The sequence below is a fragment of the Anabrus simplex genome, chromosome 5 (genome assembly GCF_040414725.1).
Source record: "Anabrus simplex isolate iqAnaSimp1 chromosome 5, ASM4041472v1, whole genome shotgun sequence".
NCBI classification, from domain to species: Eukaryota; Metazoa; Arthropoda; class Insecta; order Orthoptera; family Tettigoniidae; genus Anabrus; species Anabrus simplex.
In genome coordinates this window covers 429046947-429061238 of record NC_090269.1, presented here as the reverse complement: position 1 = coordinate 429061238, position 14292 = coordinate 429046947, and the positions used below count along the sequence as shown (strand labels likewise).

Here is a 14292-nt window from a genome sequence, read left to right as displayed (position 1 = left end):
AAAATGACAATACAAGACTGCTACTAACATATTTAAGTCTACTATATAAGTAACCTATCAAGTACAGTTAAAGAAGCTTCTTAATTTAACAGCCTAGCAGAGATTACTGTGTGTAAACACAAAGGAGAAAAGGTGCTAGATATACAGTAACTTGAGACTTAAAAAATGACATTACTCAGCAACACTTCGACGCAGAGCATAACTTTACTCTCTGACAAATGAACTTACTGATTCAGCCTCCAGCAGCCAATTATATAAGGATTCCTTCAAAGGTTCAGAATTATTGTTTACTTTGATCACTGTTGTCAAGTCGTCATTTATTTTCCGTACCATCTCCTTACTTCTTATTTTATCAGCTGCACGAAACCATAAAAATGGAGAATGTACAGGGACAACTTGATTGCCATGAATATGAACACACTCTTTCAGTATGTTTCTAACATCTGTTTCATCCACAAACTCAACTAAAACAAAGTGCTGAAAAGAAGTAAACCAACATGAATGACATTGCAACGTATGGTAGGCCTAATTAAACAGTAAGTAGACATAAAAGCCTCATCAATTTGAGCTTACCAGTGAGTCTGTCAGGGTATAATGGAACAAACTTTTGATAGCACCGAACTGACTGCAATACCCATGCAAGTCAGAGCACGACTGCTCAGAGTGCACTTGGACAACAATACTTCTCTTTGCTTCTCTTCTTCTTCCTTCCACCATTTGGGTGAATGAAGCATAGCTGCTTTTATCTTCTGGTGTTTTGTTATATAAACCTAAGATCAAAATAATAACTCGTGCAGGTAAGTGAATAGGTTAAGAATGTGTAAATATGTACGAGCTGTTTTTAAAACAATATTACCTCGATTATCAGATTGAACTTTGGTTGATTTTAATGCTAAAGGTGAGGAACATGCGTTATATCTATATATTTTCAATTTCACACGTTTAAAGATTGTACTACTAAAATTGCAAATCGTAACCTTAGAAAAATTGCACTTTACTTGAGCTAAGAGCGACATATTTAAACGCAGATGATCGAACCTCTTATCGACTCAACATCTTTCAAATTGCAATCAATCGAATGTACCCATGCGATGTTTGGATTTATTGCGATTTGCGATCGTCGACGATTAGCGATATATATGTTTAATTTCTTAGCCTGAAATGTCCTTTGATAATATTTGATTGTGGCCTTAATTATTTGACAAAAACAACCGAGAAATTTCTTTGTTTTCATCACTTCGCGAGTTATTTTTAGTGAACCTTTAGCCAGTACTGTTACAAAATATTAAGTGGAACGTTTACTTCTGCTGATGTACGATGTTCGCCCTGGATACGTGATGTTTCCGTAGTTCCAGAGAAGGAAACTTGGTTATACCCCAAGAGTCGTACGTGCTTATACAATATCAAACGTTGTTGATTTTCTCTTAAAACCTGTTGTGTGATGCGGAAGTGTTTAGTATTAAAGTTTAGTTTTGCTTTCCTGTGTGTTTTGTGTTTGGTTCTATTTCGAAACTGTACTTAATGCACGCAAGCTGCATTTAACGAAAATACGAAGTAAACAAAGTATATCCATTTTTTGTGTTCGCAGCGACACGCTGTTGACAGATTGTACTGTAGATGTAATGCCACTGATATTCTTTATTTTGTACTTGTCAGTTTGCTACCGTTATATTAGTTAGGGGACTCTTGGTTTCAAATGTTGTTTAGCCTAGATTAATTACTGGTACACCAGTAGGACTAGATTGAACATCAATTGATCTGTGACAGTAGTATTTGGTAATTCTTCCACCTGTCTTATTCTCTCTATATGCTTATTCTAACTCCACAAAAATCCCACTAAATAATCTAGGGCCTACCCTAAATTGTGTATGTTTCAATATACCAGTAGGCCTATGAGTAATTGTTCTGTATGTGTCCTTTTAACATGTCTTTACCTTATGACAATATTCACCAGTTGTACTTTTCTTGTAAACATGATTCAATATCTCTTCATCCCATATTCAGCCTTTAGCTGGCTGTGTAGCGCAGTTGATTGTTTTGCTGCGTCCGAGGTTGTGGAGTGAATTCTGGCATAATGCTTAGACATTTTTTTAATACATACATACATACATACATACATACATTATCATCATAGACCGGTATGCCTTTCAGTGTTCAGTCTGCAAGCCTTTGTGAATTTACTAAACATTGCCACAATCCTCTGTTTGCAACTAGTGCTGTGGCCTCATTAGGTTCTATACGGGGCTTACCTCCTATCTTTAAATCGTTAGAAACTGAGTCTAACCATCGACATCTTAGTCTCCCTCTACTTCTTTTACCCTCCATAACAGAGTCCATTATTCTCCTAGGTAACCTATCCTTCAATCGCCTCACATGATCCCACCACTAAAGCCGGTTTATGTGTACAGCTTCATCCATTGAGTTCATTCCTTAGCCTTTATCTCCTCATTCTGAGTACTCTCCTGCCATTGTTCCCACCTGTTTGTATCAGCAGTCATTCTCGTTACATTCATGTCCGTTACTTCTACTTATAGGATACCCTGAGTCCACCCAGCTTTTGCTTCCGTAAAGCAAAGTTGGTCTGAAAACAGACCGATGTAAAGATAGTTTCGTCCAGGACCTGACTTCATTCTTACAGAGCACTGTTGATTGCAACTGCAAGTTTACTGCATTAGATTTACTACACCTTGATTCAATCTCACTTGCTATATTATCATCCTGGGAGAATACACAACCTAAATATTTAAAATTATCTAGCTGTTCCAGCTTTGTATCACCAATCTGGCTTTCAGTTCTGTTGAATTTCTTACCTACTGACATCAGTTTAGTCGTAATCTATAATCTTTATCTCCGTATTGACGAACTACACAATTAGAAATAGGAAAGGATTTCCACCTATCAATGGAACTATTTGTTTCACTCTGTTTCTTTCATCTACGTACTTAAAAAAGAAATTATTACAACTCTGTAATATGATGCTCAGCAGGGTTCTATTTCTGTTATCTCGTGGAGAGGGTTTTGTTTCAGTAGAAGTGTACAGTGCGCTTTGCAAGGATTATTACATAATATGTTACTTTCAGTGTTGCTATTCTTACCTAGAAATTATTCTGGAGGAGAGATGTGTTCATTACGCCTACCACGGCCCAACCTACCTGCCTCTAGGAGTAATTTACTTTTATAACCTAAAGTAGTGGTCCGTGCACCATTATCCATTGCTTCTGCCAAGGATCACGGGCATTGACCGACCTTACCAACCACTGCAAAAGAAAAAAGACTAAAGAGGCCCGCGAAGCTTGAAAGTGTCATGGCGTCGGACTTAAACCTTACAGTTTCTCAGTTCTTCCTTTAATTTTGGGGGCTTACAGCAAGAAATAAAGGTCATTTATTAGCTTTAACATATTTTTGCACATCCACCCCAATCTCTGTTATGAGAACACTCCGTTTGGCAGGCTCTTGTCTATCGCCGCAGCTCATACTGTCCGCACGTCAAGAAAAAGAAATATGGCCATACCAATAACGAACAGTTGGCAGCAGTGCTATTCTACTCACCTCTACTTTTCTCAGCACTACTAGTGGAAATCTATGTATTAAACAAAGGACAGTTACTTCGCGTGCGCCACATAGTGGTGCCTCGTGTTACTAACATTGCAGAGTGGAGTCTACAGCTTTGCCACAAAGGACAGTCATTTCGCGTGCGCCACATAGTGGTGCCTCGTATTACTAACATTGCGGAGCGGACTCTACAGCTTTGCCTGTGTTTCTGTCAGTAAAACAGAACGTTGATTGTGACTCGGATGTGATAGGATCCGATAGTCCATTGACTGTGGCAATTATCAACATCCTTGCTTTCATTTGGGTCACAGTTCAAGATGGCAAGACAACATCAGAATCAGTAACTCATAGTAATGGTGTCCAACAAAAAGTGACCCCTTAAGTCCTGTTTTATTCAACATTGCCTTGGCAGATATTACAAAGATCACCCATACGACCTCAGTCGTAATGTACCTGCCAGTGATATATGTTCAATCAATAAAGAAGAGTTACAAAATGTAATGAATGAACTCTAGGACTATGCCGTAAATAACAGGTTGGAAATCAACAAAAACAAAACAGTACAGATGGTATATCGGAAAGGGGGAAGAACTTCAATCAAAGACAGACTACAGTGTGGTGGGGAGGACCTGCGCGTTGTCAGCTCATTTAGATATCTGGGCATCACACTCCAACCTACAGCTTCCTATTTTAAAAACCACGTAAGAGTGAGACCCTTTGCAGCTATTAGAAGTAACTATGACATCAAGGATCCCACGAGACTTTCTTTGAATACAGACATGACGTTATTTCGTACCAAAGTCCTTCCACTAATAACTTATGGGCTGGAACTCATTTGGGAGTATCTATCAGTATTGGACCTAAGAGTTATTGAAAATTTTAAAGCTAGGTTTTTGAAAAGAACTCTTGGGATTTCTAAGACGTTTCCTTCAATATTGGCACATGAACTTGCTTTGCAGAAACGTTTCTACTGGAGGACATAAAATTTAGAATGAAACTCCCATCTACGAGGCAGGAACAAGAGCTTCTACAGAACAGGAAGAAGGAAAGAGCCGACATAGACTCAGACTTCTACTCCACAGACACTATGCTCGATCGGAGATGGACAGAACCGAACAATATTATGAGGAGTCCTTTAAAGAGGTTGGCAACACATGGATTTCACCATATGCTATGTAGCATAGCCGACTACAGTTACAAGCTGGAGTCATGTATGTTTGGCAACGTCCAGTGGAGGCCAAGGTGAAAGCGCGGGATCTATTCATGCATGTTGATGTCTAGTGAACTTCGTCTCGTGTTTCGTTTAATTTTTCACGGATATGTTCGAGTATATATAACAAGATAAGTGACAGAACAAGCATATGTAGAGCCTATTATCGAAATAATGTGAAGGCTAAGCAGGGGTGAATAGCTTTGACTGTAGAGCTGGCTTTCTAAGCCCAGCTCAGTCCGGTGGTATTTGAAGGTGCTCAAATACATCAGCCTCGTGTTGGTAGATTTACTGGCACATTAAAGAACTCCTCCGGGACAAAATTCTGGCATCTCGGCGTCTCCAAAAAACCATAAAAGTAGTCAGTGGGGCGTTAAATCAATAACGTTATTATCTGTGAAGTTGCGGACTGAATTTGGCTTATTAATAAAACGTTTCGTGTTATGCAGATGCCCAGAAAATGTTGTCTTTCCATGTATCGTAACAACTATAGCATTAAAAAAGGTTTTGTTACCTCATTTAGGTTTCCTTCAGACGAGGAATTAAAACAAAAATGGATTTATCATTTTAAACAGGATAATTGGGAACCTGGGAAGGATTCAGTCGCATGTATAAAACATGTCACACACGAAAGTTTTTCAAGGGGGATAAAATTTGCGATAGTAAAGTCAACGTAACCATACTACCACCTAAACTTAATGAGCTTCTCCCTGATGCATGTCCAATTATTTTCCCAAATTTGCCAAAATATTTTAATATTTAAACATCTGTTAAACATGCCATTTCTTTTACCAACACCTGATAACTAAATGCATATTTATTAAATTATGTAGGAACCACTTCTTGTAAGGACCGGCCCCGTGGTGTAGGGGTAGCGTGCTTGCCTTTTACCCGGAGGCCCCGGGTTCGATTACCGGCCAGATCAGGGATTTTTACTTGGATCTGAGGGCTGGCTCGAGGTCCACTATCTGATGGTGTGATAGCGGCCCCGGTCTAGAAAGCCAAGAATAACGGCCGAGAGGATTCGTCGTGCTGACCACACGACACCTCGTAATCTGTAGGCCTTCGGGCTGAGCAGCGGTCGCTTGGCAGGCCAAGGCCCTTCAAGGGCTGTAGTGCCAAGGGGTTTGGTTTTGGTTTTCACTTCTTGTAATGATAGTGTTAAATGTGTACAAATAAATCTATTAAAATGCTTCACAGTCTCATAGAGTATCGTGAGGTAAGCAGTGAAAGCACACTCTTTGTCTTACCTCATATTTTTAAGGGAATATTTCCAACTTTGCAGTAAAAGGGCTGGGCTGAGTGGCTCAGACTCTTGAGGCGCTGGTCTTCTGACCCCAACTTGGCAGGTTCGATCCTGGCTCAGTCCGGTAGTATTTGAAGGTGTTCGAATATGTCAGTCTCGTGTCGGTAGATTTACTGACAAGTAAAAGAACACCTGGGGGAGTAAATTCCGGCACATCGGCGTCTCCAGAAACCGTAAAAGTAGTTAGTGGGACGTAAAGCATATATTATTATTATTATTATTATTATTATTATTAGTATTATTATTATTTACACTAAAAGGAAGAAGAGTTACTCAAAAAGGTTCGTTTGGAACTGCGAAAGCAAATTATTTAGGCTACTATCAAGAAAGTTTCAAAGTGATAACTTACAAAGAAGGTTTAGCCAGTACTTATAGCTTATTAGTTGTAACTACAATGTTGCTGCACTTCAAGTTCTAGAACGTGAGATGAAAATTACGGTTAAGGGTGTTCTAGGGTTGCGGTGATGGCGGTAGTGGTATGGAAAAGTGAGGTTCGGCTTTAGCCAATTAGAAATGTCTGATTCCATCAAGACAGATTCTACTGGGCTCAGTACGGAAGTAATAAACAAGTTAGACTCACTTTTATCATGTGAATTTTTGTGGGCATTTTGAGATGTCAGGGGTGATATGCTGTACATTTCTGGGTATACACTAAGGACAATATCCAGAAGGATAAGCCGTGGCACTTCTTTAGGTCTCCTGCAGAGTAATGAAACAGGTAATCCCTATTTTGAATATTTCAGAGAGGCAGGTTAGTGGTGCCATCACATTGTGTTGTGTGTGTCTGCAGAACAGTGGTATATGAAGACTACCTGGATTGTGAAAATTATAAAGAATTTCTGTTCTCTCTATCCTGAGCTGTTTTGGGAAGAGATGACAATCAACAGTTCTGGTTTGAACGCCGTCATTGTGGGCATGACAATAATGGTGCGACAGATTGTGTATTGTCCACATTTTCCAATGTCGTGTTAAATAAGTGTTGAAAGCAGATGAAGAACACGAGTTATGTCAGCAGAGAGGATAAAAACATTAACCGGAGGAAGCTGTCAACGCTCCACAATAATGGAGCTTGAGAGTACTGTTCTTAAGTGTTTTGTTTTTATTCATATTATATGTGCATTTCTAACTTCAGTGAATGCATTTGCTGATGTGTGTGTTTCTTAGTACCATTTTACGAAAAGTGTGCATTTATCATGATAATCGTATTGGTGTAAATGTGGTGAATATGGGTGAAGTAATTCAAAGTCGGACACGCCTCCTTTTCTCTCGGCCTCCGCTTGACAGATAGGTACTGCGTTGCCAAGCCTACCTTCCGGCTTTAACTGTAGATGGCTCTGTATGTAGCCAATGGGGCTTCCACGAACCGTCTGTGCAATGTGTATGTAAGCTTTGTAAAGCCTTGCGTGAATGATACCACTTCAGCAAATGCATCAAAAGAGAAAAATCCCAAATGGAATACCGTAAATCCTAATACACATTTGTGCGCTGTTTACTTTAATAAAAATGAATGTGACTCGGAGGTATCCTAACAGACGTCAAATCAAAATGCCTTCTCTTAGAAACTGAGACCGTACAGGTATCATTATCATCATCCAGCTTGCATGGTTTTTGCTGTTAACTGGCAACATGTCTGGAGACTGTTGTCATGGCCAGGTACCTCTCATATACTGTTTATTCTGTCTAACTGTATTTTAAGACTAGATTAAGATAATGTGTCTTGAAACAACAGCAGTTAGCACCACCAATGCTGTTCGTTTTCACTTTTGTAATTTCCTGTTCTTCGTTATAGAGAATCATCATGAACACTTCACTTTCCTTCCTTCTTCACTCCTCAAATTGATTCGACAATAATAAGAAATTGGCATTCTTACCTATGTAGAAGAATTAAAACTTGAGACTGTGTTAACCTATGAAATGACTAGAAGTGGTTACGAGGTTCGGGTCACATAGCTTGCATTCAGAAGATACTGGGTTCAAACCCCACTGTTGGCAGCCCTGAAGATAGTTTTCTATGGTTTCCCCATTTTCACACCAGGCAAATGCTGGGGCGGAACCTTACTTCAATTAAGGCCATGTGCACTTTCTTCCCAGTCCTAGCCCTTTCCTATCTCATCGCCGCCATAAGACCTCTGTGTCAGAGCATTGTAAAAAGAAAAATCCATGCAGTTCAGAATTGTCATGGCATGTGCGGGATGTGTCTGCTTTATCCATGATGTGTGTAGCGATGAAGTTCTGATGTGTGATGGATTATTTACCAGGGAAACTTGAGGATTGCCTGGATATTCATTTGTAATTTGAGGTAATTGTAAATATTAATTTTTAGTGGTGTAGCCATATGCTAAATAAATAATAATGAAGTAAAATTCATTGACTTTTTAATTGGGGTCTTGTCACTCACTGGATCCAACCAAAGCAGATGAATAGTCTTATCCAGGGGATACTAGAGGCCTGTGTGCTGCTTTGCACAGCTAACCTGGGGGCGCCAACATCAGCGGTCCCTTTTTACTGTGACATCGAGTGAGCTGTGTCATGTTAGGTCTCTAACCTATCTTTTGTGACCCTGCAACAGAATGTTTATGAAGTAATGGTGGCTGCTATATTTGTAAGCTTAGAGGTTGTGAGATAGACTCTGTCAACCAGTTATACCCACTTACTTAGCCAGTCCTCTTCTATCTTGCAGTTTAGAGGTTTGTCATAAAGTACACCAAGTCTTTCTATGCAGCACTCAGATACAGGTCTGTTTCTAGTCTTTTCCAAATGCAAGAAGCACTTCCTTGATGTTGTCCATCTATATAGTTCGTGGTCTGCTTCTAGGTCTTACTCCTTCACAGCGTGTCTCCCATACCAGTCAAGGGTTTCTGGTGTCAGACATTCTTGCCGGATAACCAGACCAACACAGCTGTGCCTAAATGTTCAAGGTTAACGCCATGTCTCTCCTGGTCTTCTGCTCTAATCATCGCAGGTATCTCGCCTCTACTGTCTTGAGTCTGTTATGCTGTTGGTTCCCTAAAGCCTTTTATTCTGAATTATATGGTACTGTTTGATACACTCTGCCTGCTGTCATTTCTTGATGGATAAAATTCTTTTGCATCCATCTCATGGCACAGGCCAGAGCAAAGTGTAGCTTCCAGCCAAGTCCCAGCCTCATCCATGGCTGTGACAATATGGAAGCTGCTGGGGTGTGGGAGGTGCTGAGCACAACCAATGTGTCTGAGTGTTATGAAAGGTTTTGCTCATAGGGTCGGTCGTGATGTAATAGCACTTTCTGTTTCAGTGAGAAAAGCAATGGCAAGATACCTTACTCCTCGTCTTGCCTAGTACGCCTCATTTCAGTGATGCCATTGGTTTTTGTGGTTTTCCTGTAACTGCACAGCCTTTTGTGTTGCAAATATAAATTGTCAACTACTGAGTTTACAAACCTTTTTAAAAATTCTTGTGACAGCATCGCAAAAGTTTTATTATTCCTAGCAAATTCCCAATTAGTAAAATTTATTGCGAATGCACAATAGTGAAAATTCAGACTTATGTTTTGGCTATTATTTCCCTGTCTCTAACACTCATCATTCCTCAATCCTGTAATCATGGTTGACATGTGCTCTCATAGTCATATATAGTGCACTACGATATTCATTGTTTTATATCTCAGGTAATTGTACAAGAACACAATATTTTCGCACCTTATCTTGTTCCTTGCACCTTAATGAATATATGTAATAGTATTTAACAGTTCCTATAAGTGAATTGGCAATGGTCTGCTCCTTTACCGTAACCCGAGGAATCCTTCGCCAGCTCTTGCACATTCCGTTTGTGGAATTCCGCTGAAGAGTAATGAGTACCCATCATAACAGTTCTCCAAACGTCCTTTCTTCTTTGTTTCAGTCGCAACCAGATATTCGACTTCAGTTTCTGATCTCCTTGACTAATTATTTTTCCTTTCCATTCAACACTCTGATATTCCACGTACCAAAATTGTTGTCCTGTATCGTTGCCACTTTGACATCCATTTAATCCATCTAGCTTGCTCTTTGTTTCGTATGATTTTTATCTTTGGGCTAGCTGGGTATCAGGCAGACAGCCCTAGCACAATTAGAGCGGCTCTTCTGTGTCTATGCTCACTTGGCGAGGATAGATTTTAGAGTGTGGTTTCCTTGTTCTCTGTTCTCTGAAATGAACCTTCTGTTCCTTGAGGTGCATCCCCTGAGGGTTATACAACACTTAGGTGGTTGTCGGTACAATTCAGCCCCTGGAAATGCAACGTTGTTTGCTTCCTTTAATGTGGACCTGCCTACCAAAGTTTGCCCAGTGTGCAGTTATAGACTTGACGATTAGTATTTTAAAAATATGATGAAACTCCAGTATGCTCATTGGAGGTTACTTGCTAAATGCTCCACTGTAGCACTCTGCTGCCAGCTGCGATGTGACTGTATTTTGTTGCTAGTAGTTTAGTTACTCCCTATGAACTATTGCCCATTGTTTTCAGCTGCTGAAGCGCTCTGTTGGATGCCTCACATAGAGCCTCGGGAAGGGAGTGTGTTCTGGGCACTGTTTCATGTCACCATCGATATAACTAGTCAGGGATGTGTGGCATAGAGCCTGTAGAAGGCAGTGCACTACGGGCACTGTTTCATGTCACCATGAGAGCCTCTAAAAGGGAGTGCGCTCCGGGCACTGTTTCAAGTCACCATCGATATAACTAGTCGAGGATATGTAGCATAGAGCCTGTAGAAGGGAGTGCGCTCCGGGCACTGTTTCAAGTCACCATCGATATAACTAGTCGAGGATATGTAGCATAGAGCCTCTAGAAGGAAGTGCACTTCAGGCAATGTTTCAAGTCACCATCGATATAACTAGTCGAGGATATGTAGCATAGAGTCTGTAGAAGGCAGTGCACTATGGGCACTGTTTCATGTCAGACCATTGATATAACTCGTCGAGAGTGCATGGCATAGAGCCTGTAGAAGGCATTGCACTACGGGCACTGTTTCATGTCAGTCATTGATATAACTCGTCGAGAGTGCATGGCATAGAGCCTCTAGAAGGGTGTGTGCTCTAGGCACTGTTTCATGTCAGTCATTGGTATAACTCGTCAAGAGTGCATGGCATAGAGCCTGTAGAAGGCATTGCACTACGGGCACTGTTTCATGTCAGACCATTGATATAACTCGTCGAGAATGCATGGCATAAAGCCTGTAGAAGGCATTGCACTACGGGCACTGTTTCATGTCAGTCATTGATATAACTCATCGAGAGTGCATGGCATAGAGCCTCTAGAAGGGTGTGCGCTCTAGGCACTGTTTCATGTCAGTCATTGATATAACTCGTCGAGAATGCATGGCATAGAGCCTGTAGAAGCCAGTGCACTACAGTCACTGCTTCATGTCAGACCATTGATATAACTAGTCGAGAGTGCATGGCATAGAGCCTGTAGAAGGCAGTGCACTACAGTCACTGTTTCATGTCAGATATTGATATAACTAGTCGAGAGTGCATGGCATAGAGCCTGTAGAAGGCAGTGCACTACAGTCACTGCTTCATGTCAGACCATTGATATAACTAGTCGAGAGTGCATGGCATAGAGCCTGTAGAAGGCAGTGCACTACAGTCACTGCTTCATGTCAGACCATTGATATAACTAGTCGAGAGTGCATGGCATAGAGCCTCTAAAAGGGAGTGCACTCCGGGCACTGTTTCATGTCAGACAATTTACGCTGACTGACAGAGCAAATGCAACACCAAGAAGGAGTGGTCAGAACTTTATGCCAATTGCAGGGTAGACTGACGTCACTGAGGTATGCTCATGATGTGAAATGCGCCGCTGTGCTGCGCACGTAGCGAACGATAAATGGGACACGGCGTTGGCGAATGGCCCACTTCGTACCGTGATTTCTCAGCCGACAGTCATTGTAGAACGTGTTGTCGTGTGCCACAGGACACGTGTATAGCTAAGAATGCCAGGCCGCCGTCAACTGAGGCATTTCCAGCAGACAGACGACTTTACGAGGGGTATGGTGATCGGGCTGAGAAGGGCAGGTTTGTCGCTTCGTCAAATCGCAGCCGATACCCATAGGGATGTGTCCATGGTGCAGCGCCTGTGGCGAAGATGGTTGGCGCAGGGACATGTGGCACGTGCGAGGGGTCCAGGCGCAGCCCGAATGACGTCAGCAAGCGAGGATCGGCGCATCCGCCGCCAAGCGGTGGCAGCCCCGCACGCCACGTCAACCGCCATTCTTCAGCATGTGCAAGACACACTGGCTGTTCCAATATCGACAGAACAATTTCCCGTCGATTGGTTGAAGGAGGCTTGCACTCCCGGCGTCCGCTCAGAAGACTACCATTGACTCCACAGCATAGACGTGCACGCCTGGCATGGTGCCGGGCTAGAGCGACTTGGATGAGGGAATGGCGGAACGTCGTGTTCTCCGATGAGTCACGCTTCTGTTCTGTCAGTGATAGTCACCGCAGACGAGTGTGGCGTCGGCGTGGAGAAAGGTCAAATCCGGCAGTAACTGTGGAGCGCCCTACCGCTAGACAACGCGGCATCATGGTTTGGGGCGCTATTGCGTATGATTCCACGTCACCTCTAGTGCGTATTCAAGGCACGTTAAATGCCCACCGCTACGTGCAGCATGTGCTGCGGCCGGTGGCACTCCCGTACCTTCAGGGGCTGCCCAATGCTCTGTTTCAGCAGGATAATGCCCGCCCACACACTGCTCGCATCTCCCAACAGGCTCTATGAGGTGTACAGATGCTTCCGTGGCCAGCGTACTCTCCGGATCTCTCACCAATCGAACACGTGTGGGATCTCATTGGACGCCGTTTGCAAACTCTGCCCCAGCCTCGTACGGACGACCAACTGTGGCAAATGGTTGACAGAGAATGGAGAACCATCCCTCAGGACACCATCCGCACTCTTATTGACTCTGTACCTCAACGTGTTTCTGCGTGCATCGCCGCTCGCGGTGGTCCTACATCCTACTGAGTCGATGCCGTGCGCATTGTGTAACCTGCATATCGGTTTGAAATAAACATCAATTAATTCGTCCGTGCCGTCTCTGTTTTTCCCCCAACTTTCATCCCTTTCGAACCACTCCTCCTTGGTGTTGCATTGTCACTGTCAGTCAGTGTATGGCATAGAGCCTGTAGAAGGGAGTGCACTACGGGCACTGTTTCATGTCAGACCATTGATATAACTCGTTGGGAGTGCATGGCATAGAGCCTGTAGAAGGCCGTGTACTTCAGTCACTGTTTCATGTCAGACCATTGATATAACTAGTCGAGAGTGCATGGCATAGAGCCTCTAGAAGGGAGTGCGCTACAGTCACAGTTTCATGTCAGACCATTGATATAACTAGTCGAGAGTGCATGGCATAGAGCCTCTAGAAGGGAGTGCACTACGGGCACTGTTTCATGTCAGACCATTGATATAACTAGTCGAGAGTGCATGGCATAGAGCCTCTAGAAGGGAGTGCGCTCTAGGCACTGCTTCATGTCAGATATTGATATAACTAGTCGAGAGTGCATGGCATAGAGCCTCTAGAAGGGAGTGCGCTCTAGGCACTGCTTCATGTCAGATAATTGATATAACTAGTCGAGAGTGCATGGCATATTGTCTGTAGAAGGGAGTGTGCTCTGGGCACTGTTTCATGTCAGGCCATTGATATAACTAGTCGAAAATGGACGCCATAGGGGCTGTAGAAGGCAGTGCAGTATAGACTTTGTTTCATATCAGACCAATGATATGACTCATCGGGAGTGCATGTCATACAGCCTGTAGAAGGCAGTGCACTACAGGCACTGTTTCATGTCAGACCATTTATATAACTCGTCGAGAGTGCATGGCATAGAGCCTGTAGGAGGTAGTGCACTACAGTTACTGTTTCATGTCACACAATTGATATTACTCATTGAGGGTGCATGGCATGGAGTCTCTGGAAGGTAGTGTACTCTACTCAGTGTTTTATTCTTGGGTAACTTTGTAAGAACGGAGTCTTTTTCACCTTAACTTTGTCCTTGTGCACTAATGAAAATACGTAATAGTATTTAAGAGCACCCATAATAAATTGGCAACAATCGGCCTCCCTACAAGTACCTTATTTTAAGTGTCCACTATCCTGCAGAGAACCTTATTTTTTAAATTTTCTATGGCAGACGCCGTTCAGCTTCCTATAACTAGAGTGGACATAAACGTCTTTGCAATCGAGGTGGTGGGAGTTCCAGCAGGAAT

At 42.4% G+C, this 14292-nt stretch overlaps 2 protein-coding genes across 11 annotated transcripts in view; one reads left to right on the top strand and one right to left on the bottom strand.

The window, feature by feature from the left end:
- The window catches only part of LOC136874203 (poly(A) RNA polymerase, mitochondrial), a 49822-nt gene extending 48682 nt beyond the window's left edge, over positions 1-1140 (bottom strand). The window contains exons 1-3 of one of the 2 annotated variants that reach the window (XM_067147829.2): positions 857-1140; positions 574-770; positions 229-477 (exon numbers count right to left, since the gene is read on the bottom strand). In XM_067147829.2, coding sequence (XP_067003930.2) covers positions 229-477; positions 574-770; positions 857-1016 — 606 coding nt within the window. In that variant the 5' untranslated portion in view covers positions 1017-1140. Of the gene's footprint in view, positions 1-228; positions 478-573 lie in introns of both variants that reach the window. The other variant, XM_067147830.2, reaches the window with a different exon arrangement.
- The window catches only part of l(1)G0196 (inositol hexakisphosphate and diphosphoinositol-pentakisphosphate kinase), a 543939-nt gene continuing 530787 nt past the window's right edge, over positions 1141-14292 (top strand). For 8 of the 9 annotated variants that reach the window (XM_067147825.2, XM_067147823.2, XM_067147820.2 and 5 more), the window contains exon 1: positions 1157-1385. The gene's annotated coding sequence lies outside the window, so the exon portion shown is untranslated. Of the gene's footprint in view, positions 1386-14292 lie in introns of all 9 variants that reach the window. The other variant, XM_067147828.2, reaches the window with a different exon arrangement.